The 26,336-nt window shown below is 37.3% G+C and overlaps 1 protein-coding gene across 1 annotated transcript; it reads right to left on the bottom strand.

Moving 5' to 3' along the window:
• Positions 1 to 4,400: 4,400 nt before the first annotated feature.
• On the bottom strand, positions 4,401 to 25,361 carry si:ch211-225b11.1 (uncharacterized protein LOC561694 homolog). The gene is made up of 13 exons (XM_057327141.1): positions 24,824 to 25,361; positions 23,603 to 23,737; positions 14,989 to 15,199; positions 14,689 to 14,821; positions 14,376 to 14,510; positions 13,935 to 14,038; positions 13,667 to 13,791; positions 10,793 to 10,905; positions 10,574 to 10,714; positions 9,607 to 9,706; positions 9,384 to 9,484; positions 8,644 to 8,814; positions 4,401 to 8,560 (listed from the first exon to the last, which is right to left on the bottom strand). Exons 1-13 carry the CDS (start codon positions 25,080 to 25,082, stop codon positions 8,480 to 8,482), a joined length of 1,809 nt encoding a protein of 602 aa, XP_057183124.1. The 5' UTR covers positions 25,083 to 25,361; the 3' UTR covers positions 4,401 to 8,479.
• Between the last annotated feature and the right edge of the window lie 975 nt (positions 25,362 to 26,336).

Raw genomic sequence — 26,336 nt, 5'->3', positions numbered from 1 at the left:
AACAAAAAGTGCTTTATTAGAGAGAGATCTAATATTTAGCAATCCGAGTCGTAACAGTTCATTATCTGCATTTTGTTCATGTTTAGTTTGTTTAACATTTATTAAATTACTTTCAAGAGGTTTACGCATTATTTTATGTTTGCTAATCCGGGGGACAGACACAGTCTCTATTTTGTGATGTTTGGGAGAACGGATTAATACATGTTGTACATTTTGTGTGTTCTGAGACGTAAGATTAATGCCAATTTATGTTTGGTTATCCCCACATCAAATGTCAGAAATATAAAGATTTTTCTCCAAGCAACTTCATGCCAAATTCGAAGGTCTACGTTCAACTTTTAACTCAATTTTAATGGATAACAGTAGACTTTCTGCATTCTGAATGCTCTAATTGAAAACAAAACGAATGAGTATTTCAATAACAGCGTGTGCCTTATTCCATGAATAAAAATGGTCTACTGTATCACTTCTGAGAACAGGAATAATAACAGCAATGTTGATTAAACGCATGTTTCAGTGACCTCAAGTGTTATCAGAGCCACAGAGACTTGAATCAAAGGGAGAACCAGGACATTTTGAACATTATTGAAATAGCAACCAACATTTATCACAGACAGCAAAGTCTGCCCGAATGAATTATTCATCTTACATGAAGAAGACTGCAGAAATATAGGATGTGAATTATTGAAGGTACATGCAAAATTAATTAGCAGTCTGTTGAATAAATAACAAGATTATCTTAAACTCTCGCCTGTAATCTGCGACTTCAGCCTACCCATACACCCATCCACCTTGCTAGACATATCTGACAATGGTTACATTATGGGAGTGGATTTTGGAAATTGTCAGCACTAAAACTGAAAATCCCATCTCCATTTCCTAAACAGGACAAATGGATCAGTGAGGGCTGTGGATTTATCCTACAGGAATTCAGATTACCTTGGTTTAAATTTCCCTTTCTCTTCTTAGATATCACAGATTTCCTGATGAGTAAAGACCTCTGAGGATTGATATGTGATACTGCTTTAATACAGCACTTTATGAATAAACGCTATCGTTTAGGCAGATATTTAATCTGTTTTTTGGAGATAGTCCCAAATAAAGCTAAAGTATCAACCTTGTCTGTATAAGCAATCCACATACTTGGAAGATCGTGGACGGGAGTGGACCAGATTGAAATGGTTGGTTTTCTTGTTGGTTCAATAAAGCTTTTACAAATTTCAACCTAAACGTTTCTACGCCTTTTCATTTCAGAACATGAGTCTCTTTATTTGCTTCAAAAATATTAAAGCACCTACTGTGCACAGCTCAGGTCTCTGCCATTAAAAACCAATATTGGCAGACTGCAAGATAGACCTTTCCAAGCCACAACCTTCTACAACAAGCAACAGTCCTTTAAAATGAGGTTTAGTGTGAAGTATAACAAAGGCCAATAGATTGAATTAAAGATTTAGTTTATTTCCAAAAAAAACTACTGTTTATTTAGTAGTTAACAGAAAGAAAAAATGTTAGGTCTAAACATCCATCAAGTTACCAAAACGTTCACAGGTAACATTTCAAAAATGTATAAAGATGATGAAATGATTGTATAGTTTCAGTAAAGAAGGCTGAAAATGCAAAATAATGCACTGACATAGACATGCATGAACAATCATGTACAATCACACATTAAATACCATGTCGGACATTTCACTTACAACATCCTATTTGCTGTTCATTTCTGTTCTGTGTAAAAGTTCTGACGAGCATCTCACAGGGAACATAGAAAATTCCCTCTGAAGTAAGATGCAGACTTTCTTTTGCAAGCCCCTATTTCGTCTCTTTAAAATTTCATCAGCAGTCCAGCTGACATCTGAAGAATCTTCAATTCACAGATAGCAAGAAAGTAATTCAGCAGTCTGCTACGGTTTCGTGGTTGTCATGATGCCTCTGATAGACAAAATAATAAAGGATTAAAAAGTGTTCTGCAAATAAATGATGTATATGCAGTCCCATCTGCATTACTACAATTTTGGAATAACATGCATAAATAAATGAAGACAGAATGTTACATTTAGGATTATTACATTTTAACTACTCTTTATATTCATTCTTTTAGATCATTTTAGTAAGATTTTTGACAGCACACCAGCAAAAAGTCAAAAGTGTGTCTTGATGGACTGTATATGATTCGCTCATGGCTCATACTAAAGATGAGATCAGTACGTTAACTGCATATTGGGCAAAAAATTGTGCCTTAAATCTAATCCAGCTAGGGACATCCGTGGACAGAAACACCAGCAGAAAAGAAACAGACTCTCAATGAATGACTGTTAGCTCATTCACTACATCCATTTTTATTTTGAGTTCACAAAAGGTTGTGATCTTCACATTGTGTCAGGAGGTTGTGTCACATGACATGGTTGCATAAAACCACAAGAGCCTGTTGAGAAATGAAATGGCTTTATTTGAATGCGTATATCCAACAGTGGAAAACCAATTGTACAATAGAATCAAAATGTACCTGTATAGCAAATGGTGACTGTGTTATTCCCTTATGTGCATTCATAGACTTAAATAAAAGTTACAAAAAAATTGTCAGGCTGTATACAGTAGTTTCATAAAGAACCTTTAACATACACAGAACCTTTCTTTTGCAGAAAAGTGTCTATGTAGAAAGAGGTTCCTCAAACTATTACAAAAGTAAGAAAGAATGATTCTTTAAAGAACCAATTTGACTAAAAGATAGATTGGGAAACCAAAGGTTCCTCAAAGGTTCTCATTTTTTATCATCTGAAGAACCTTTTCTACTTCAAAGAACATTTTTGTAAAACAGAAAGATTTTCCAGATGTAAAACGTTTTTTTAGAGCCATTAACCCCAAAATGTTTCTTCTGTGACATCAGAAAGCACCATTTTTAAGAGTAATATGGTATTGCTACATAGAACCCTTTTTAGAGTGTATGGTACAACAGAAATGTGTAATGAACAGAAATGTTTCTTTAAAGGCAAATAAACAAAACAGTAATACTATACCTTATTTTGGCTGACTGCGAGATCCAACAAATGGAATGTGCTACTGAGTTCCGGTAAACAGAAAGGTCATAACACAAGTTTTATAATGAGGTGTGAAAATACTCAAATGTGTGATTCGTTACATTAGTACTGACATGTTTATTGGGAAGTGACACCAATAGGGCTATTCCTTCATAAGACTGTGGCAAACAACTGCCGCTAACATCATAATAGAGAGTGCAGAAGCTGTGCCAAAATTACACCAAGCTGACTAGAGACTACAGAAGAACTGCACTCAGCTAAAAGCACGTGAGCAGTTAATCACACAAGAGAAATATGCAGACTGGAAGCAAACTCTAGTTCAGGAGGACAGAATCGGTTTTAAAGTCGACACACCCACAGTGAAGTTACCTCAAGCATATACCAGATCAATCCTGTGATGTTTGTGGTCCAGATCAAACCTGTGACCTCTAGTCAAAAACAATCAGTAGACACCGACCACAGAAATAGACCCTGGATCGTCTACTCCAGTGACGGATGTGAATCAGGACAAGCAGTGTGACACCATATTGAAAGTTGAATACTGTGTATTTCAGAGGTGGCTTGTGTCTTTAGTTTGCTTTCTATGTCTGTCTGTGATCCGGCCTTTGAGCTGCTTATCATCATTTTTAGACACGCAGCTTCTACAGAACATACAATCCCCCCTTAAGCAAACTTGAAGAAGGGCACAGATTGGCAGAAATGCATACAGTCAGCTGCTATCAGTAACACAGCTGTCTCTTTGCAGCAGCTGTCCCGTTTGTTCAAAAATACATTCATTCATTTGATCATGTTTGTTGAGTTTTATGTAACTGACTTTCCTTATTGACCATCCTGATTACCGTTTACAAGGTAATATTTTATATTTAAAGGATGCTCTTTTACTGTTCATGAGATGGTTCAGGTTGTTTTATTTGAGTATTAAAGGGACAGTTCATCCCAAAATAAAAAATCTGTCATCATTTACTCACCCTCAGGTTGTTCCAAACCTGTATACATTTCTTTGTTCTGCTGAACACAAAGGAAGATATTTGGAAAAATGCTTGTAACCAGACTGATCACATCCCCCATTTACTGAAGTCAATGGGGGATGAAATTGTATGGTTACTAACATTCTTCAAAATATCGGAACTCTCGGTTCCATAAATTTACCGGTCTGTAAAAAGTACAACTATGAGTAAGGGATAATGGCAGCCGGTTGTAATCGCAGAAATAAGCTCCGACAGTGTGATCAGTTGTCTTGGGCCTTATTTCATCATAACAGCCGGCTGCTGCTTGTACATTATCCCACTTATTACACGGCTACTTGCCACATGAGAAAAAAACTGGACATGAAATGTGAATTTGAAATATTTTATTAGCTAATTTTTACTCAATGCAGACCTTCCATGAGGAAAAGCCGTTTACTTTCGGTTTTAAGGCAAGAAACGACATTGAAATGCCACGAACAGGCAATTGGGTTTAATCATTTGTAAATATAATGTCATATATGTTATTAAAAGACATAGTTATATTTAATTTGTCAAAAAAAACCTGTCAAAATTATTTGCCCATCCGGGTTACCGAACCTGCAAATGTCACAACTGGCCAATCAGAATCAACCATTTCAGCAACCCGTGTAATAAATTTAGTTAGCACTTGCTGTTTTGCAGGAAACATTTGCGACTATGTGAAGAATATGCAAATGCTCACAAAACTGAGTGTTGGTTTATCATCAGAACAGCCTGTTTGCGTGTGTGTGAAGGGGAAGAGAGGGACATGTGTCTTCATTTCCCTTCATGCCTGATTTCCCCTTTCACTGGCAGTGAATCCAGGCCAGTACACCGAGTGTGATATAGCACACCTGCGCTCCTCCGCGACGGGAAAGAGAAGAAGCCAGCTTATCTGCCAGGCTTTCGTTTGCATTGATCAACTAGAGGTCAGCCAGAGGTCACAGAGAGGTCAGCCAAGCCTTAGGGCATCTCTCCAAAGAGTTGGGCTCTCTCGTTGCACTTGGTCCTGTCAGGTCACAAACATATCAATTTACTGTTCAGTGGCAGCGCCCTGTACTCTGCTATAAGCTTTCATGCAAGAAAAACTCAATGATGACCTAACACTGTCACAAGTCACGAGTAAAGTGAGCGCCATTTCAAATGCATGTAAAAATAATAGCACACACAACATCCTCTGCTCTCCACTCGCTGTACTATTTTAGTACATGCAGTGTGGCAATGGCATATCCTTCCCACAGACTGCTCTGCTGCAGTATATTGATCTGCTGTTGGCTATAAATGAAATGCTGTGGTGGCATCCAGCCTGTCCTGCACGGAAGGAGGGTATTGATCTGCCAACAGAACCACAGTCTCAAATGACTTCAGTTTGTGCATCCTCTGTTTGTGGGATAAGAACATTGCTTAATAATGCTTAAATGCTATTGATTAAAGAAGTGTAACTGTATTTTTTGCAACCACAGGTTCTCATTGTATGCGGCACACAACAGGCCTCAAATCCTTAATGCAATCAAATCTATTGCCAGTAATATTTCTTTCTGTCTCATGACCATGTTCGAAAGCTGCGATAAAGCGATATCAGGTGGTCAAAATGCACATTCAGTTGTTGTGCTACCATGACATCTAGTGGTCTGTAGTAGTATTACATTTCATAAAATGGACAAGTAAAACTAACTCGGAAAAATGACCTTTATTTTAGTTAACCAGCTGCTGCCTGTCGTGAGATAACATTTTTTAAATATGTTTTTACTTCTACAGACCACCACAGAGAAAACAAATATCAAAATATCAAAAAACAATGCTATACATTCAACAGCTATTGTAAAAAATAAATAAACACCACACAGTGTGTTACCACATGACATAATAACTGTATAGCGACATTTGGGATGTAATGTTGACGTTTTTAGATATGGTACTATAGTAATACCATGGTTTTTAGGAAAGGACAAATTATAAAGTTTTCAGTCAGAACAAAACATCACTGTAATGGCTGTGACTCTTTGACAAAGAAATTTGGAATAGTCTGAATAGTTTACATATTCCAACACTGTAACTTAAAAAAAAACAAGAGTAATTATATTTTTTCTAGTTAATGTTTTTCTGCCAAAAAAATAAACAACATACGCATCTCTCATTCTGGTATCATCCAGCATTTTCAAGAAAATACAATTACCTCGCTTCAAGTACATTTTTCTTTAAATTGCAAAGTCTAAATTGAAATAAAAATATTAAAAAGTAATTTGTAAACATTGATTGTAGTACAAGCTCTATCAGATTACACAAGTTGAAAATTAATAACCAACAGTGCTTACACAAAACAAGTTTTTTTTTGTCAAACTGATGGATATTTGGCAAATATACAGATAAATATGTTTTAAAATATGTGCCACTGTAACCATTTAGATTGCGATGTAGATGCAAAGGCTAATAAAATAATAAGTCATTATAAAGCTGAAGTTCAGCTGATACAGTACATGTTGGTACACGAAGCTTGACCCTCTTCAACTACGAACACAGTTAATGGCAATAGTAATGCACTGAAAGCAGCTTTGTTATAAAGCATAGTATAAACGCACTATAGCCATATCAAAGTAAATGCTGTATCCACAATTTAAGATTTAATAAGAACTACATTTTGTTATTGAAACTTTCTTGTTGTGTGAAGGCATTTTTGGTGCAGTGGCATCAATCTTATTATTAATGATGAATTGCAAAATCAAGTTTTTGTCCATAATATTATAAACATGTTCTCAATATTTTCACTCAGTGTATTAAAAGTATCAAAATGTTTAAGTTCAACTTCAAAGTCCAAATGACGGAAAAATTATCTAATATTCCTACTCACTGTGCAATTATTTGATTGGATTTGTTTTAGATTCTTTCAGGAAGAAAAGTAATGTGCATAAATGCTTTAATATCTGACTTTAAAGTTTTCTTTGACAAAGCTGTTTAACAGCACTCTAAATTAAAAGATCAAATATTCAATTAAATAAATAAAAATGAGAAAAAAAGCTTTTTTTGAAGTAGTAAAATGTAGGGCTGCAACAACTAGTCGATAAAATCGATAATGAAAATAGTTGTCAATGAATTTCATTATCGATTAGTTGGTCTGTGACGTTACTTGCGAGCTGCGCAGTTATAAACCAAGCGCGTCGTCTTTGTCAGTACACGATCCAGGATGCCTGCACGATCCATGCGCATAATGACGTAGTAGAAAATGCGCATTTGCGACGATTTACGACACTGCACGATCTGTTCCACGCTTGCGCACCTTTGTACCGCTAGACTTTCATTCACTCACAGTGAAAGAAAATGGACTGCAGCGAAAAAAAAGAGAAGTTTGCCCTTTACGCTGCCGTTAGGCAATATTTGTCCACCTCTGGTCTCATGTCACTTCTGTGTGCACACTGTGTGTTCTTTCAAGTCATTTCCATTGTCAGTTTGAAATACTCTGTAACATTTCCCCAGACTTGTTTGTAGTTCTTTCTTCATGTACTGTAAGTGCAGATAGTCTAGGCAGAAATGCATATTATGTTCCTTAGTTAACTAATATTAGCAGCTTTTAATAAAAAAAACGACACAAACCGTCTTTGACAATACTACTGACCTCAGATTGAAACGCGGCAAGTTAAGTAGGCCTAATGCCATACAGCAATGAATCGCAAAGGGCAGTATGGAGGAAACTGAAGGTTTGCAGTGACAGAAAGACTCAGACTTTATTCCACATGTAACCAAAATCGTGTATGCTCATGTAACAACTCCTTTATTATTTTGGATTGGCAACCACGTAAACACATCGTAATGCATAGCGTAAGCTACATTTAAAAACATCAAAATAGACCCGCCGAGAACTGTTAAATGAAAAACACAATGTAGCCTACAAAAATATGCCGCCAGTTGTGCCGCCTGGCCGTCAAGTATTTCATCGCATGCGTGATACCAATAGTGTAGGGAAACCGTGACGTTTTCTACTACGTAGTTACGCGCATGCGCAGAACGGATCGTGCAGGCATCCCGGATCGTGTAATGACAGTCTTCACTTTTAAAATTACAATTTAAGACTGGTCTCTCAGTGCAGCATGAGCATTGCAGTTTTAAAGTCAGACATGTCTCTCTGTGCACGCGTCTCTTCGTGCAGCACGAGGTTCGCAGATATGTCTCTTCGTGCATGCGTCTCTCCGTGCAGCGCGAGGTGCGCAGTTTTAAAGTAAAAAATAATCGTCTAACTAATCGATTATCAAAATAATCGTTAGTTGCAGCCCTAGTAAAATGTTTCCTTAATATTACAATTGCCATATTGTAACTCTGGAAACATTTTAATATTTCAACATTATTCTGAAATACAATAAGTGAATTATAAATATCTTTAAAAAAAAAGAAGATATTTTTATAGTTTACACGCAGCTACTCTGTATCTCAAATAAGTAAACACATCACACACACACACACAGGCCTTTACGTGGCTGTAAGGAATGCGATAGACTCAGCAGCTGGTCTCTCCAGTTCTACAGTTGGAGTTATGGACGACTTTAACCTCTGCGGCAGAGAAAGAAGAACTGGGTTATTTCTGACATTGAGAAACAACACATTCATATAGAGAGGTCATGTATTATATGCACCTGGAGTAGAGATCCTTCAGTGTTCCAGAGCTCATGCACAGCCCCTAGAGGAATCCATATGATGGAGACTAGAGAGATGAACCATCCAACCACCTCTGCCCAGAGCGGGTATGTGTAAAACTTACCGTATCGAGCTGGAGTATACTGAATAATACTGGAAATCAGAATACCCTGCAAGAGAGAGTGAAGAAACTACATTACTTTCTATAAAAACATGCTGTTTACTGTTAAGTGTCAAAACAGCGCCACCAGATACATTCACGCTTTTTGAACCAGTTCTTTAATTGAATTTAAAGGGAAAAAAGAAGATTCTAGAAGAGGACATTTCACTATAATGCATTTTACTCACTGTATTCGCAATATAATGCAAAAAAGGCTCATCGCACTTCACTGGTAATTTGGAAAAAACGTACAGGAAGACCTGTTTTGGAAATAGATTACGTTCTTTGAATGTACTAAAAACAGCATCCTTAAACCATGAGAGTGAGTGTGTACAGAATACTTTGACTCATTGTAATGGTTGACATAGTGATAATTGTTGGGCAAACTGATGTCAACAAATAAACATAGACATGGTGGTCTGCTTGTGGTTTTCTGAAAGGTGCATTACTGACCACAGACTTCCCAGACAGTAATTCAGTAATCGCTTAATGATACAGACTGTGTGTTTTGTTTATACTCATTGAGTCGCTTATTTAAACAACAAATTTCGTCAGATACACAATTTTTCCGTTTCTCACCAGAACGAGCATGGGCGACAAGAACTGCCAACAGACACGGAAGTACAGGTTCGGTTTCTTTCCCAGCATGTTCTCCACCATCACGCTGAGGTTTCTCACTCCTGCACGGGTGTGTGTGGGAGAGACAGAGATAAAGGTGGAAGAGAGCAAGAAAGAGATAAGATAAAGGACATATCTCAATAGCAGCAGCAGTTCTGTACAACTGTTATCAAACTGCTTTTACCAAATATGACAGTGACGGCGAGGACCTCGAAGAAGGCCAGAAACATTAGAGACACCACAGCTGTGTAGTGATCCATCAGCTGAAACACGAATATGCCACCCTGCACACATACACACACATTATTGCATTAGTGTTGAAGTTTTAGAAATGGTTATATAAAATAACTATTGTAATTTCAAACCTGCATGACTTTCTTTCTTCACAACATAGGATATTTTGAAAAACATTGGTAACCAAACAACATTGGCCCCCATTGACTTCCATTGTATGGACACAAAACCACTAAGACATTTCTCAAAATATCATCTTTTGTGTTCCACAGAAGAAAGACTCATATAGAGGTTTTAAACAACATGAGGGTGAATAAATGACAGAATTTTTATTTTTGGGTGATAGATCGTAGGATCTGTATTTCCTAAATATGATGAAATTCTGACTTGAGAGTACAGACATACATTTTGTGTTGTATTTACTTTCTATTCTTTATAGTATTCTTTTTTTGCTATATATTTACTTAATTAGTTATAGATTATATTAATTTAATAATCTAGTTATTATATTCTATATTACTTTTCTTAACGCTATATTCTACATTCTGTGGGATGCTGCATTTGTATTGTCTTCACAAGTAGATACGAGTTTGCAGTGGTCTCGTTCTCAAGGTTCATAATAACGTCACGAGACAATGTTGTGAAGCAGTAATTTTCCATTTCATTTTATGATTTTCTCTCTACAATAAACTTTGCTCATTTTATTATAACATCACTTTGTCTCCTGCCCGCTGTTCTTCCCCTCTGACATCCAAGTCTGCAGGATAGTTAGATCGATCAGTTTTGGCGTATGAAAAAAATGCAACAACACTACGGTATCATTTTGGATCAATCACAAGATAGTACAATCTATCAGGGTCAATTATTTAAATGTAATCACAATATTTGTTTATAATGTGAAACTAATGCATGTTTACCCTGGTAATGTGAGGGATCCCCAGCAGAAAGCCAACACTGCACACCGCCAAAACAACCAGCTCTTTCTTCTTCAAAACTCGCAAAACCTTCTTACCAAAACCGTCCATGATAAACGTTACAGCCACTTCAGCCATGGCAAACTGCGCAGATACACACATGTACGTTTATACCCTCAACAAACACAAATGTATGTGTGTGCGTTCAGAGGCCTTCTCTACCTGACTGTCCAGTCCAAGACAGAGTAACATGATGAAAAACAGAGGAGCCCATATCTGAAAGAAAGGCATGGTGGACAAGATCTCAGGATAGACCACAAACACAAGACCAGGTCCTGCAGAAACACACAAACACACACATATAAAACACTACAAGTATTTTACCAATGAGACAGATAATAATACTTATGCAAACAAAGATCAACACAACCCAAGAATTTGTGCCACCAAAGGGACAAGGATCATTCATTCGGCAGAGAATGATGCATTTACCAAATAAACTCGCTGGTTAGCAAAGTGGAAAACAAATCCTGGTTACCGTGGAGTAGTGCTGGAAAACATAACAGGAATTTATTGCTGTGTCACAACCCCCTCTTTCTTCCCAAAAGGCACCATTTGCCCTTCTAAAGATCATAGGTGTGCTGAGATAGTGATCAACCACTATTGCCGAAGATGTTTGTTTATTGTGGGTCCAGTACAGTGGGGGGTTTAAGGATGGCCCTGATTGGTCAATTTGAATGTATCGTGTTAGTTTAGTCACATGGTCTTCCTCTTCTAAACTTTCTCTCTTTTCTATCCAATCTCTCAGGTAATATCACATACATTTGGAAACTGTTAGTTGTATCATTTACAATTTTATACATTTACTTTGTAACCATTTCACATGTAACATCAATTTAAGTCTGTTATTAAATACTTTCATTTACAAATCTGCAGACTAGTGTTGGTTTAATGTTAATATTTAAACGCTCCATATTGCAAAACAATATAGTCATGTTATAGCAACGCTCTCCCACATATATAGCTATAATTACTGCGCTTATTTCTGTCATTGTATTAGTTGTAGAAGGTTAGAAAATGACAAGATATACACAGTTTAATACCATGTTGCTGTTAACGTTTCTTTAGTCATTTCGGCATCCCTATAGCCTGAACCACTATAGCGGAACCACCCTTACAGTTGTAATGCATTCATTTCTAAAGGTAAATGTCTAATAGATGTTTATTTTATTTTAAGGTTTTGGCACATCAAAGCAAAATAATATGGAAAAAAGCTATGAAATGACAATTTTATCATCAATGCAATGACACTTGTACAGTGTTTAGTTCAAGCCCGGACTAACCCTTAGTGAAATTAGGATATTTAAACTACTTTTATAAAAATGCCCTAGTAAAAAAAACATTACTGGTGTGCATCTTGAGACAAAACAATGGCGCTGATATACTTTAAGATGTTTTAAGGTGAGTTATCAGTTAAGACTGCTTAAACATTAATTTTAGTCTGGGCTTAGCCTTAAACCTAGTCTGTGAAACCGGGCATAAGTGTCATTGCATAGATAACAAAATATAAATTTGGCATTGGCCACCAAATTCTCAAAATTGTATGTTCTTAACCATTTAAGCGCTTGCTGTTAACCCAACGAGTCCTGCAACATCGTACTGTGAAATGTTGTTTTTTTCACACAGCTTTTGCTTTTGTTCTGTAGTATCAAGGCAAGTGGCATTCGATTTAAAGGGATAGTTCACCCGAAAAAAAAATTCTACATTTATTCATTTTCTTAATTCACTTCATTCATTTTTTTTAATCCAAAGAGACTTCTATCACTTCTATTGTATGGACACAAAACCAATGCAAGTCAACGGGTACTTGGGTTTACCAACATTCTTCAAAATATCTTCTTTTGTGTTCTGCAGAAGAAATGATGACAGAATTTTCCTTTTTGGGTTTACTATCCCTACAAGGGGTCATATGGCGCGAATACGTGTTTTTCTGTGTCTTTGGTGTGTTATAAGTTGCCCATGCATGTATTGGACACGTAAAATTGCAAAAATTAAATTGTCGGAACAAAAGATGCATTCTATCTAAAAGCGAATGCTCACCCAGACCTGCCTGAAACACCTCGTGTAACCACACCCCCACAAATACTTCAGTTCGTGGAATGATTTGACGAAGACCAAATGTATAGGCAAGTAAGATGGGCGTTCCTGTCAGCATAATTGCTTTGGAACATCATGTTTCAGAGAGGCGGGGCAAAGAGGAAATACAAAAATGCACGGTATGTGGAAAATACAGCTTTTTTTTTTTTACCTTAAATCGTGTATACACATTGCATTACATCTAAAACAACCGATAATATTCCGTTTTAGCCGTATCATAAGACCCCTTTAAAATCGAACGCCACTTGCCTTGATACTGTTATGTCATTGACATTTTTAAATCTCAAAATATGTCATGTAGTATTTGAGGATAGTTTTTAGAGTTTTTGTTATCCTGGAAAAATCCTTGAAAGACATTCTTTAATCATTACTTTATCACATTCTTCTCCTTTGCTCATCTCACCACGTTTCTGCCTCGTTCTTTTCTTCCATCAATGTCTCCTTTCTTCTCTTTTTCAATCATAATTTCAAACATTCTTCTCCTCCTCTAATACTGATCTCCTGTCCACGGGCAAGAATAACACGTTTTCATTCAGTATCCTGCTAATCGCAACATGTAGGACTGGAATGCGTTCACTACATTCTCATTTCATTTATTTGTAAGGTGTTGACACTGACTCCCTCAGCGCTTAATCACGCTGCACAAATGCTAGTGTTTAATTATTTCGGTGCGAACAGTGTGAACGTTTTCCCCATAGCATCATTTCCATGCAATAACGCAATGGAGTTTAACTACTCAAAGCACACTTACGTATAATAAAACCCTGTGTGATTCAGAGTTGTGATTTTTGGCTGTAGCTAGATAAAAGCAGATAAATTGTCAGTCCTTGCCAGTCCAAGAGATTTAATGTTCTTTTGGCTTGTCAAGGTCATGGAAGAACAGGGTCCACAGCTGAAGAAGCCGATAATACAGAGGCCAAATTAACTAAACAAACTTACCATCTGTGGCGATGTCATCCACAGGTAGGTTGTGAATATGGGCCATATAGCCAATGGCAGAGAAAATGACAAAACCAGCCAGGATACTGGTAGCTGAATTAGCCAGAGAGACGACAAATGTGTCCCTATAAAAAACAAGTTGTTATTGAAAGGTTATTTTTGCAGATGTTAAATTGCTTAGAGTAAAGTGGTGCCCAAATGTTAATCTCAATTTTTTTGTACATAGAAGCTAATTTATATATATATGGTTTATTTATATATGCCTTACTTAAGAATGTTATTGTTGTACTTGTTGTAACTGGCCATTGATATCATGGAACCAAAGGAGATTCCAATGGAGTTAAAGATCTGAGCAGCGGCATTGACCCACACCTAACAAATAAGACAAACAAACACACACACAATTTGTGTAAAAGCACACCATGCAATTATTTTCCCCTTCATCATCACATTACTCATACGGTGAAATATAGAAGGTGCCTGTTTTTACATGAATCAAAGAGTAGTTAGTGTTATGGTGGAAACGTTTCAAATGTTTATCTAGTTTTAAACATGTAAGTGCCAATTACACGCCAACTACAAGTGACAATTGCATTGTGGTAAACAGCCACAAATCTCACAACAATGTTGTTTTTAAATTGCACCGGGCACTGTATAATTTGTCCAACTAGTATAAACAGTCTAAACATAGTTGACAATATCACCTCACCTGCACTTCCAGGAGTTTACTCCAGTTAGGCATGAGGAAGAAGAGAATGCCATCTTTTGCTCCAGGCAGCTGGACATTATTGACCAACAATGCAAAGAGTATGAAATACGGGAATGTAGCAGTGAAGTACACAACCTGTTGATAGAATTGACAGTGTGTTTTAAATAACTAATTAACTAACAATTGTTTATTTTATAGACAAAATACCAAACAACGATTATTTTATAGTGTAATTCCAATTACTGTTTTCCATAGTGGCTCCACCAAATCCAGACAGTTTCTATTTATTTTAGTGTGACCTCTAAACTCTGACCTTTCCAGTGGACTTGACCCCTTTAAAGATGCAGAGATAAACAATGGCCCAGGCCAGAATTAGAAGGCCGAAGAGTTCCCAGCGAATCCCTCCAGAATTCTCAATGCCTTGTGTCATGTCGAGCACCTTACGGCTAAAAAAATATGTATACAAGACATAACCAACATAAACCAGAAAAATACAGAACAACAGTGATTAGACAGCAGACCTTTCCAATTATGCAAATACCTTCATGGGAAAAGTCCCTCTGTCTCAGCGAAGATGACATTAACAAGAGTAAAACAACGGTCTGTTACTCACTCAAAGAACTGTTGACTCGCAGATTGCAGATGTGTGGCATTACCAGGAAAACCAGTGGAACAGTTGCCAGCTGTGTTCCACGTGTTGTTGCAGGATTGCCATGGCAGCGAGGGGCTGAAAGAGTGGACCAGGTAGTAAAGGGCCCACGTCATGAGCACGTTGTAGTAGGTGCAGAGCACATATGAAATGACCACTGTCGCGAGTCCCACACCTGAGGACAGACAGGAGGGGACACAGGAAAGTGAGACACTAGGTGATGCAACTTCTTTCAAGTCAACTTCCATGTCCAGCATGACTTCTGCTGGACAGACACATATCGGGATAGCAACAAAAAATTTGTTCTGTGTAAAACTGTAAAAACAGTAAAAACCTGTGAATTGGTTATTTATAAGTTATACATATATACATATAATTTCACTGCAATAATACTGTTAGCATAATGGTTTTTGGAATTAATTAATTAATTATTATTTAAAATAATAAATCTATACAGTTAACAGTCAAATTTTTTTTATGCACAATACAGTACATGTACTGTAATAATCCTGTAAAAATCTACTTTTGGAAGTAAAATTATAATTGCCATACAAATGATATTACCTTCTAAATCTATAATAACAACTGTATTCACAATACAACAAACAATACAGTACATGTACATTTACTTGAAAAATCATAGTTTTGGAAGTACAATTATGAAATACCATATATATTACCGTTAAAATCTAAAATAATATTAAGATTAATAGTAAAGAATGTTTTATAATACAAGATATGTGTACTTTTACTTTTAAAGGAGTTATATGACACGGCTAAAACAAATATTATGGTTTGTTTTAGATGTAATGCAATGTGTATACACGATTTAAGGTTCAAAAACGCTGTATTTTCCAAATACCGTGCATGTTTGTATCTCCTCTTTGCCCCGCCTCTCTGAAACACGCAGATTTTTAACAAAGCTCATCGCTCTGAAAAGCGAGGTGTGCTATGATTGGCCAGTTAACCAGTGCGTAGTGATTGGTCGAATACCGCAAGCGTGTGACGGAAATGTAACTTTTCTTGCCATATTGGAAACATCAGGTTCCAAAGCAATTGTACTGACATGTACGCCATCCTTACTTACGTATACATTTGGGCGGTCTTAGTCAAATCATACCACGAACTGACTTAGATTTGTGGGGGTGTGGTTACACGAGGCGTTTCAGGCAGGTCTGGGTGAGCATTCGCTTTTAGATAGAATGCATCTTTTGTTCCGACACTTTTTGCAATTTTACATGTCTAATACATGCATGGGCAACTTATTACACACAAAAGACACAGAAAAACATGCGTTCGCGCCATATGACCCCTTTAATAGCAAATAATTTGATTTACATTGTGGCCCTGTTTAAGCACCTGTCTGGTTATGGTGGGATCAGTTTATTTTAAGCTACAAATGAGATTTGAGGTATAATACAAACAGGCTTAAAAATGCCACAGCTTGTTTGTTTGTAGTTATATAAAAAACCTTTCAAAAGGACATTTCAAGGTTATGTCAAGGTTAAGTCATTAAAGAAGAAGCACAGAAACTCTTTGAGACAGATGTTTCTTATCAAGCTGGTCAAAGTAATATTGAGTCTCTTGTTGACAAGAGACATGTCTAAACAAACACGACTGGGAAAAACCTTCCCTCCGGTTCTCAGGATTCTACTGTGATCTTTTTATTTAATATTTTATTGGTGGTTAGCCAACATAGCAGGGCTTCTCGGTGCTCAAGAGATCCAATGTATGAGGCTCCAGGAGATTTCAATGGCAAAAACTGTTTTCTTTGGTTTGCATTGGTGAATCAGGTACGTCTGTAAAATGGCATCCTAAAGCTCGGTCACATAACACAGCAAACCTCAAATATGCACAAGAAGGACTTTACAAATCTCTCAGGCTTGCACAAGAACAAAGAGCTAAATTCTCATTCTCGGTTTACCCTGCTAAAAGACCAGCTTAGAACAGTCCAAATTTCCATGCTGGTCTACGTTGGTTTATGCTGGTTTCATAGTGGCCTGGGTGGTAAAAAAAGAACAGCAATGTTGTTAACCAGTAACCAGTTGACCAGAGTGAAACTGGTTAACCACATAAACTGAGCTATGAAATATTGTTTGGTATTAAATGTGCCAATGGGTAGCAGCCAAGTAGCAGCCCGAGTAGCCTGAATCTCAAGAATTAAATTGCTTTTTTAACTTTATATGTAGTTTATGCAACAGCTTAAACCTGTATCAATTGCATTTCTCAGAAAACAGGGAAACAAGACACCCAGGAGAGTAGGGATGGGCGATATTATATCGTTTGCGATATACCGGTAGAAATTCCCCACACGATAGGAATTAGTCTTCCCGCGATATAAACGATAAATTCTAGTTGATGACGTATTTCTTTGTGAGACCCATTCACAGCTCATATGTGAAGCGAAAACGGGTATAGCGGAGAGCGGAAGTGAAGCTGAGAAAGAGTTTGCACTGAAAGACGAGCTCTAAATCTCGTTTAGTTTGGCACTGTAGATGCATCCGAGTTAATGTTTAGTTTCACTTTCGTTTTATTTAATTTGTTTGTTAAGTATTCGTTGATAGTCATAATGCGTTACACCACAACATTTAGTTTGGCTAAAAGTATTTATTTAAACATTCGTTAGATGTTATGCGCGCGTGCGCAAATTGTTTAATATGATTTATTGCCTGTTATATACAGGATGAACGGAGCGTCCCGTGCACAGCTCGCGCCCACATGTGCTTTCATAGCGACACAGCGCGCACAGCACTGCTGCCTGTTTACATACAGTACAATTGCGAGTTTGTATTACGTTATTTTAAATACGTTTATAAGCGTATAAAAGCATGGATTATTTAATTAGATTTCTTTTATCCGCATTTTTCTGTTCTCTTTCTGTAGCGCGAGTCATAGACAGATTCAGTGTATGTTGCTGTGAGAAGAGAAGGTTCACACAGTTCAAGAGAGAGTGATTGACAGCGTGATGCGATCGATCGTTTCCACCCAACAATAGAATATATACAGTTTTAGGTATGACATGATGTGTTTATTGAGCTTTAGTTCATTTAACTTTTCTTTACTACAACCTTTTGAAGTCGAATCTCACTATTATATTTTATATTTACAAAAATACTGTAGGTATATTTTAGGAGCTGTTTGATTTGGGGTAAGTTTTACTTTTTGATAATATTTGTTTTTCTGAGAGTCTAGACTACATGCAGCTACTATCACTTGACGCAAAAAACAGCGGTCGATGGTGTTATGAATATATCGTCATTTTTATCGTTATCGCAAGAAATACCAAGAATTATTGTGATAGAGTTTTAGGGCCATATCGCCCATCCCTACAGGAGATTAAACTTGATACGCTGCCACTGACATTCTGATATAACCAAAACTTTAAAACAGAATTGCTTTCAACAATCTTGATTCAATCTTTACGCTATAATCAAGATTTAAAGTTCAATCTAGTTTAATCCTGGAGTGAATTTTTCATTTAGAATACATCTGGAAATAATAAGAAACATTTGCTGTTTAAAAACAGGTTGAAATTGTCAATATCTAGGCAAAAAGATTATTTTGAAACAGTTGTTTTTCCATGAGTTCTTGTTCATAATACATTTGCTAAACACACGATTTAATCGATATACTCTCCTCTGGCTTGTCAGTCTATGGTGCGCATTCACGAGAGCACTTCGACGCATGCGCATTCGGTTTGTACGGTTGGGCAAAAAAGTGCAAGTCTTCCTCAATATCGAAATCATCAGACATTTTGCGAAGATCATCTTATATACAGCGTGCGTCTGCTTGTAAACACAGAGTTGCGCTTCCGGGTTGTCAGTCAGAACGCCGGCGTCTGCCCCCACCGAATGTGCATGCGTCGAAGTGCTCTCGTGAACGCGCACCATAGACTGACAAGATACCTACGTCTTTAGTACTTTTCTGGACCTTAACAACAACTATAACCATGTCTATGAGGAGGCCTGGAAATCTCTCGGGAGGTTTTACAACATGTTGAACGTCATGTGGGCGAGTAAAAAACAACACAATTTTGAGATTAATTTTTCCTTTAACTCCTTGGATTAGCTATCATCACTCTGCATGGCTCTTCTTATTATATCGTGCCCCTTTCCCACCATCTAATGGAATGTTCATTGAATAATGAAAGCTCGGCTTAAAACATGAATGTTGTTGTTGGCACAATTTAATAATTCCCCCAAAGGATTTTGGTTTCCTGAACTGGAGCTTAAATGAGCCCTCCGCTTCAGCAACACTGAAGCCCATAGGCATTGTGGGATTATTGGTTCTTAGCGATTACTGTTCTTGCATGACTACAGTCAAATCCATTATATGTAATATTTGGTGAACCTTTTGTATCATGTCTGTTTAATTCTCCAATGTGGTACATGTAAAGTAAAGAAGCTCTGAATTTATTGCAAATGCAATGTTGAAGTTCTTAAAAGGTTTGTGTCTGATTCAAATTAAGAAGAAAGCATAGAACATGTTACTAGAATCTATTACTGGGAAAATATTGCTTTTAGATGTTAGGAGCCAGTTTTTAGATTAAATAAGGCCTAACACTATTATTGCAATATTTGTATGGAGAATAGCTTGGCATAATATTTTAAGTCCTCCCTGTATGTCAAAGTAGATAAGTTGTGCAACTGTAAACTTCGCTAAAGATTTGCCATGACGCCTGAACAGCAATGAAACCTTCGAGACAAAGAAGCATCTGGATGAAAAGATAATCACTCACAAAATTTCAGTTCCATTACCTAGAAAATATATTTCCACAACAAATGATAAAACCTGTTTCACAGAAGCAGGTATTCAAGACAAACATACCAGCTTTTTGTAATGCAGGATTATTGTGAGTACACAAATCTTATTCCATTTAAAGTGATAGTTCACCCTAAAATGAAAATTCTGTCATCATTTACTCACCCTCAAGTTGTTCGAAAACTGTATAAAATTCTTGGTTCTGTTGAACACAAAACAAGATATTTTAATGAATGTGGAAAACTAAACAGTTCTGGGGGCACTACTGAAACCAGTGTTTTTTTCTGTACTTTGGAAGCCCCAGAACGGTTTGGTTAAAAACATTCTTCCAAATATCTTTCAAAGTCCGTTTACGGAAGTCATGCCATTCTGTAGCCATGCTTGCAATGGGCAGCTATTTATGTCATAGCAAGTCAACAGTACTATCTCCTTGAATGGTGGAAGGCAGATATTTCTAAAATCGCCGGCAAAAATCACAAATAAATAGCAACTCCAATCAATGCTTAAACCTGATAAAGACTTTACCATAACTTTGGTTTACTAAGCTTAAATTGTGCTAAAAATCTTCTTTTTTGAGGTCGCTTCAGCTACAGCGCATGCGCTCAGGCTGGCAAGCGCCTCACAAGAGGCCTGCCCCAGAGAATCGTCAGTCTTTATTGATTGACGATTGGATCTTTTTACTTGAAGGCGGGACTTTCTTCGCTAGAACATGGCATTTCTCCCCATTCACTGTAATGGCAGTGCCGCATCTTGTTAATATATACAGTATTATCTTTGGCAGAACAACGGAATTCACACAGGTTTGGAACAACATGAGGGTGAATAAATGATGACAATTTTAAAGGGATCATATGACACGGCTAAAACGAATATTATGGTTTGTTTTAGATGTAATGCAATGTGTATACACGATTTAAGGTTCAAAAACGCTGTATTTTTCACATACCGAACATGTTTGTATCTTCTCTTTGCCCCGCCTCTCTGAAACACGCAGATTTTTAACAAAGCTCATCGCTCTGAAAAGCGAGGTGTGCTATGATTGGCCAGTTAACCAGTGCGTAGTGATTGGTCGAATACCGCAAGCGTGTGAAGGAAATGTAATGCCTCTTACCATATTTGGAACATCAGGTTCAATAGCAATTGTACTGGCAGGTACGCCCACCTTAATTGCGTATACATTTGGGCGGTCTTAGTCAAATCATACCCTGAACTGACTTAGATTTGTGGGGGTGTGGTTACACGAGGTGTTTCAGGCAGGTCTGGGTGAGCATTTTCTTTTAGATAGAATGCATCTTTTGTTCCTACACTTTAATTTTTGCAATTTTACGTGTCTAACACATGCATGGGCAACTTATAACACACCAAAGACACAGAAAAACACGTGTTCGTGCCAAATGACCCCTTTAATTTATTTATTTATAATTTAAGTGTATTCACACTTAAGGTAGGTGATTTTTACCTGGTAAGTCGTTATACCCTGATAACACTATCGACTTTAAAGTTTAATACAGACTAACCTATTAGAAGCATATTACCCTAGAGTCATAAAACCATGGTGGCAGTTGTGTTTGAAGAACACCCACAAAACCCGATTGAATTTTGTAAGATAATCATTTTATTGAGCAAGATACCATTAATTAAAAAGCCCCATTAGACAACCATTAAAACAGGAATAAAGATTTAGTTGCCAAGCAAAGCCATTGAATACCCATAACTTACTGTTGTTGGGGATCAGAAACATCACAAATATGAATAAGAAAACATTTCAGTTGAAAGGATATACAGAAAGAACTACCTGCTTCAGTCCCTCTGTTAGCAAGGAGCCATTATCGGCTGAAATGAGCTCTATATCAAGGGACGGACCCAAAAGATTTGACCGGGTAGACTATCTCTGTCTTTGAGGAGATAAAAACTATGGAGAAAAGTCTTTAGTTAGCAGGTGAAAGAAAGTATGTTCAATCAAAAAGGAAAGGAACCCTATGAATCTGATGAATGATGATGGCTGAATTCCCTGCTTTCGAGTTGCTCGGTTGAAAGCTGCATTTTAGGGCACCGTGCATTTCCCACGTGTTAAATGGTACGCATCTAACATGATCTCTATTGCATGATCTTAGCTATTGTAAAAAAAGCTAGTAACGTTTTGCCATATTTTGCTATATATCGATTTGTCACAAAACTTATGTTGAATTCAGAACTGTTTTTTTTCCACAGTATCATTGTGATACTGAAAATTAGAATTGACTTTCAGATGAAATGATTAATTTGGTCACAGAACAAAGATTGGTGATCACAGGGGACCAGCCATCACCAGATCATCAGGAATCAAGCGGTGTTGTGACCACACATTTAAAAAGGAAAAACAATGGTGAAACTGAGTTTTGCCCTCAGAATCCATGCTAGTAACTGTAATGCAAATGCAAAGGGACAAGTTGCTTGACCTCAATCTTTGCAGGACACAGTCCAGCAAAATACTACACAAACATGTGATACCAATTATATAAGTACTACACACAAATGTAATCAGTGAATTACAAAAGTACTTTTTGTAAAACAATTAGATTTTTTTAAGAACACTTTTCAATTCCTGCATGCAGGGTTTTTCCTGCATAGAGAAATTGGAGGCGGCCGCCTCCATCAAATGTCGTGCCGCCTCAGGCTCTCGCCAAAATTATGTTGCGAGTCTTCACAAGAAATGCTGCATGCATTTATCAGACTCATTTGTAACTGCAGTTGCGACATTACACCACAATGGAGGCGCTGTTTTGTTATCAGCACACTGAGGTGCTAAAAAGAGTTGCAGAACAAGAGCCAGCCTGTGTTTCACGGCTGTTTGTTTTGCATGAAAGTACGTTTAATTTCTTAAAATGTATTAAATTAACATGACGCACATCATTGTAATGTCTTTAGCTGTGCAGTTGGATCGTTGAATCAGCGTATACTGTACACCGCGAGTTTGCCAGTATGAATGCACATTGCGTTCAGAACGACTCGCACACGAATGACTCATTTGAACCGATTCATTTAAACTATTGAACTTTTCAGTCACTAGCGAATATAAGAGATCCTTGAATCATTTAAAGTGAACCACAGAGAATGCAAGATGTGAATTAGCTTTTCTCATTTAGAAAGACTGGTTAGTTCAGTTGGCTATTGTGGGCTGAAAAGTTAGTTGAAATGATAAAAAAGCTTTATTTGATTTAAAAAAACATTTCTGTTTGGTTGAATAAAAGTAATGTTTTATATAATAATTGTCATTTTTATCAAATTTTATTAGAACTTTTAATATGTCAAACTCAAAGTCACTTTGGTTAAGCCACTTAAAGGTACGGTAGGCCTACGTGTGTGTGTGTGTGTGTGTGTGTGTGTGTGTGTGAGTGTGTGTGTGTGTGTGTGTGTGTGTGTGTGTGTGTGTGTGTGTGTGTGTGTGTGTGTGTGTGTGTGTGTGTGTGTGTGTGTGTGTGTGTACAAGACCAGGATGGCACCACCTCCGCCTCACTTTGAGCCAGGAAAAACCCTGTGCATGTATGTAATGTGCTAAGCATAATACCATACAGTATTATCAGCATGCTGAGTAAGAAAACCACCATGAAGAAAGCACAACAAACATAACAACTAATAAAACACAAAGGGATAATGTCATTACTCTGCAGACTCAAACATGTACACCAAAAATAATTTTAGTGATGTGAGAGAAAGGTCCCACATGAAATAAAAAATAATGCAAATTCTTATGAATATAAAACTTTTGCTGGACTGTGTTTGGATGGAATCACAGAACAGGAGAGGCGAGAGGAATAAGGGCCCATGGACCACTCACCTTTGAAGAGGGGACATATTTTCGCCAGAGCATGGACAGGCCCCAGGCGAGTGTACTGTCCAACGGTGAACTCCATAAACAACAGTGGGATGCCACAGAGAAACAACATGATCAAGTAGGGAATCAAGAAAGCACCTGACATATAGAACATAAAAAGTTTTTCTTTACTATATGAACAACACAATCATCATTTTGATATTCCTGAGACAGACTGACATTTAGCAATTACACATTGTTTTTACCGGATATCGGGTTTGGATATAATTTTGTTATGATTTTGTTTCTCAGCAGTCACAAATGTATTCCATATATTTTCATAAATTGTCAAATTATTCAGTTATTTCGATATTTCAATCTGGCCTTTTTGCAGAGTCATTCTGCAACCTTAGAAGAATTTGTCATGCAACCCACATTAATGCAAATGTATATAATCTCTACTCACTCTACACAGGTATGGATCTACATACATCTGATCAATATGAGCATGTACTAAATAAACCATGAAAACGATACGGTGCTGTACAAATATAAAGCAAGATTATCTGCTGTGAACTTTGTGTAAATTGTACTGTAATTAAAAATAAACACATATTTTCAGGAATTGTACTTTGCTAAACTCTCTAAGTCTGTATGGAGCTGGAATTTGCCAATACAACAGGAAATGGTAGGGTCAATGAGTATTGGGACGCAACGACCCGTATGTTCTGACACACTTGTGTGTCAAAGATGTCAATGATTAACAATAAGATCAAGGGACAACCTCTTGCTAATGTTGTATGTGCATTAAATCACGTGAGATACTGTAACCATACACATGCTTAGCACGTGGCAGCTGTTTAAAGATAAAGTCTTTGCTCCTGAGAGGACTGTTCATGTGGGTGTTTCGTAAGCCATTCAATAATTAATTAAATACAATAAAGAATATTGAGAATATGCTCGACCGATACAAATCATATAGCTTTTGAACAGACAACTATGTTTACCCTTGGCTTGCACATTTGCTACATGTCACACACACTTATCCAAAGCGACTCACATTGCATTCAACCTATACATTTGCTGTTTTTACGAACTCATGACCTTCACGCAGCTAACGCACTGCTATAAGTTACAAGTTGAGTTTTCGAAACACTTTAACGTATAGCAATAAGCAAACATAAGTCAATGTTTTATGAGGGAGAGCAGCAGTCTCATCATCATCACCACCACTCACTCACTCACCTCCTCCGCTCCTGTAGCACAGGTATGGAAAGCGCCACACGTTTCCCAGACCCACCGCATAACCCACAGTGGCGAGCACAAACTCCAGACGCCGACTCCACGTTTCCCGCGGTTCCTCCGTCTGAAGATCAACACCTGCCTGCTTCATGGCTTCAGCATTAACCAGAGTCATCTTGGCAAGCTCTGTCTCCTCTTTTGCCTCTTCGAGGTGCAATGCAAATGTGCTGGGTGATCTGTTCTCGGCCCCAACTCCCATCATCACAAATACGTTACAGCGGAAATAAAGACTGGTTGCAATGTGCCGTGCTTCTTCTCACTAGTCTGTAGAGAGTTTGGTAATGCTGTAGTGTCTACTTACACCCTTATAAAACAACGAAATGCCGCATTGTCAATACATGTTCCGGTTACATGCAACACAAATAAAGTAGCTGATCTAGCCGCTCATATAGTCGAGTTACACAATTTTTAGACCAATCACCCTTGTAACGCAGTGTTGCGTTCTGCGTTTACATAGCAGCGATCAGACTCTAGCGGTGACAACGCTGGGCTCCTCCTCCTCGAGTGACGTCAGCAGCACCACTTGAATGCGCGTCGCGCTCTCTCTATGTAAAACATGCTAGCACTGAAATGTATGTATTTTTATATTTATTTGTTTCTCGTGGCAGCTACTGTTAATTATGACTGTGTGATACGTCTTGTTCTTTGTGATTATTCTGTTGACTAAAACGTATAATGGTCACGTGCGAATTCAAAGTCAGCCTACAAGCATTTACGTTTGCTGGTTTGTTTGCTTTATATAATCTGTATTATTTTTTACGTGGTTTTACTATGATACTATTGCTTAATTCTGATAATGAGATGTGGATTTCCGTTATAACCTGAATAAGATTGATGGTTATTGTGTCAGTAATAAAAATATTTTGGTTCAACTGCCTTAAATGTAGTTATCTAAATTTTACATTTTTTACATCTTCCTTAATGAATGAAATACATATGACTGTAACTGTCGGCTCATGGTGAGTGTGCAGAAAAAGGGCGGTGACGTTAGGCAAATGATATGGAGGAAAGGGCGCGTTTTTAGAGAACTAAAACCACCCACAACAGCATTGTTTATTTATTTATTTTGCCCATTAAAAATGTATTAGAAACAATATGCTTGAATATCCCTTAACCTTCTTCTGTGGTTATGACAGGCTTTTTGAGGACATTGTCATACAGGACTTCTGACAGGTTAACCATCCTTTAACCTGTTTCCCTCGTGTATTCGAGCAATGTCATTCTGACATGCCTCTGAAAACAGAGGTAATTGGAAACAGGATCAAACAGTAGAATAGCCTCTCCCTTGTTAGACACATTTTTTAAATTCTCCTATACATTTTGTTATAAGTAGCCTACATTGGGATGGCCACTGCGTGCTATAGCGACTCTCTCTGCTGCAATGATATGCTGCAAACTGGTGTAAATAATGTAAATGTAGTTATCTAATTTTACTTTTTTTTGCTTTAAATACATC

This window comes from Triplophysa rosa, linkage group LG2, assembly GCF_024868665.1.
Source record: "Triplophysa rosa linkage group LG2, Trosa_1v2, whole genome shotgun sequence".
NCBI lineage: Eukaryota > Metazoa > Chordata > Actinopteri > Cypriniformes > Nemacheilidae > Triplophysa > Triplophysa rosa.
Note: the sequence above shows the minus strand (reverse complement) of the source record. Positions and strands in the feature narration are given on the sequence as shown.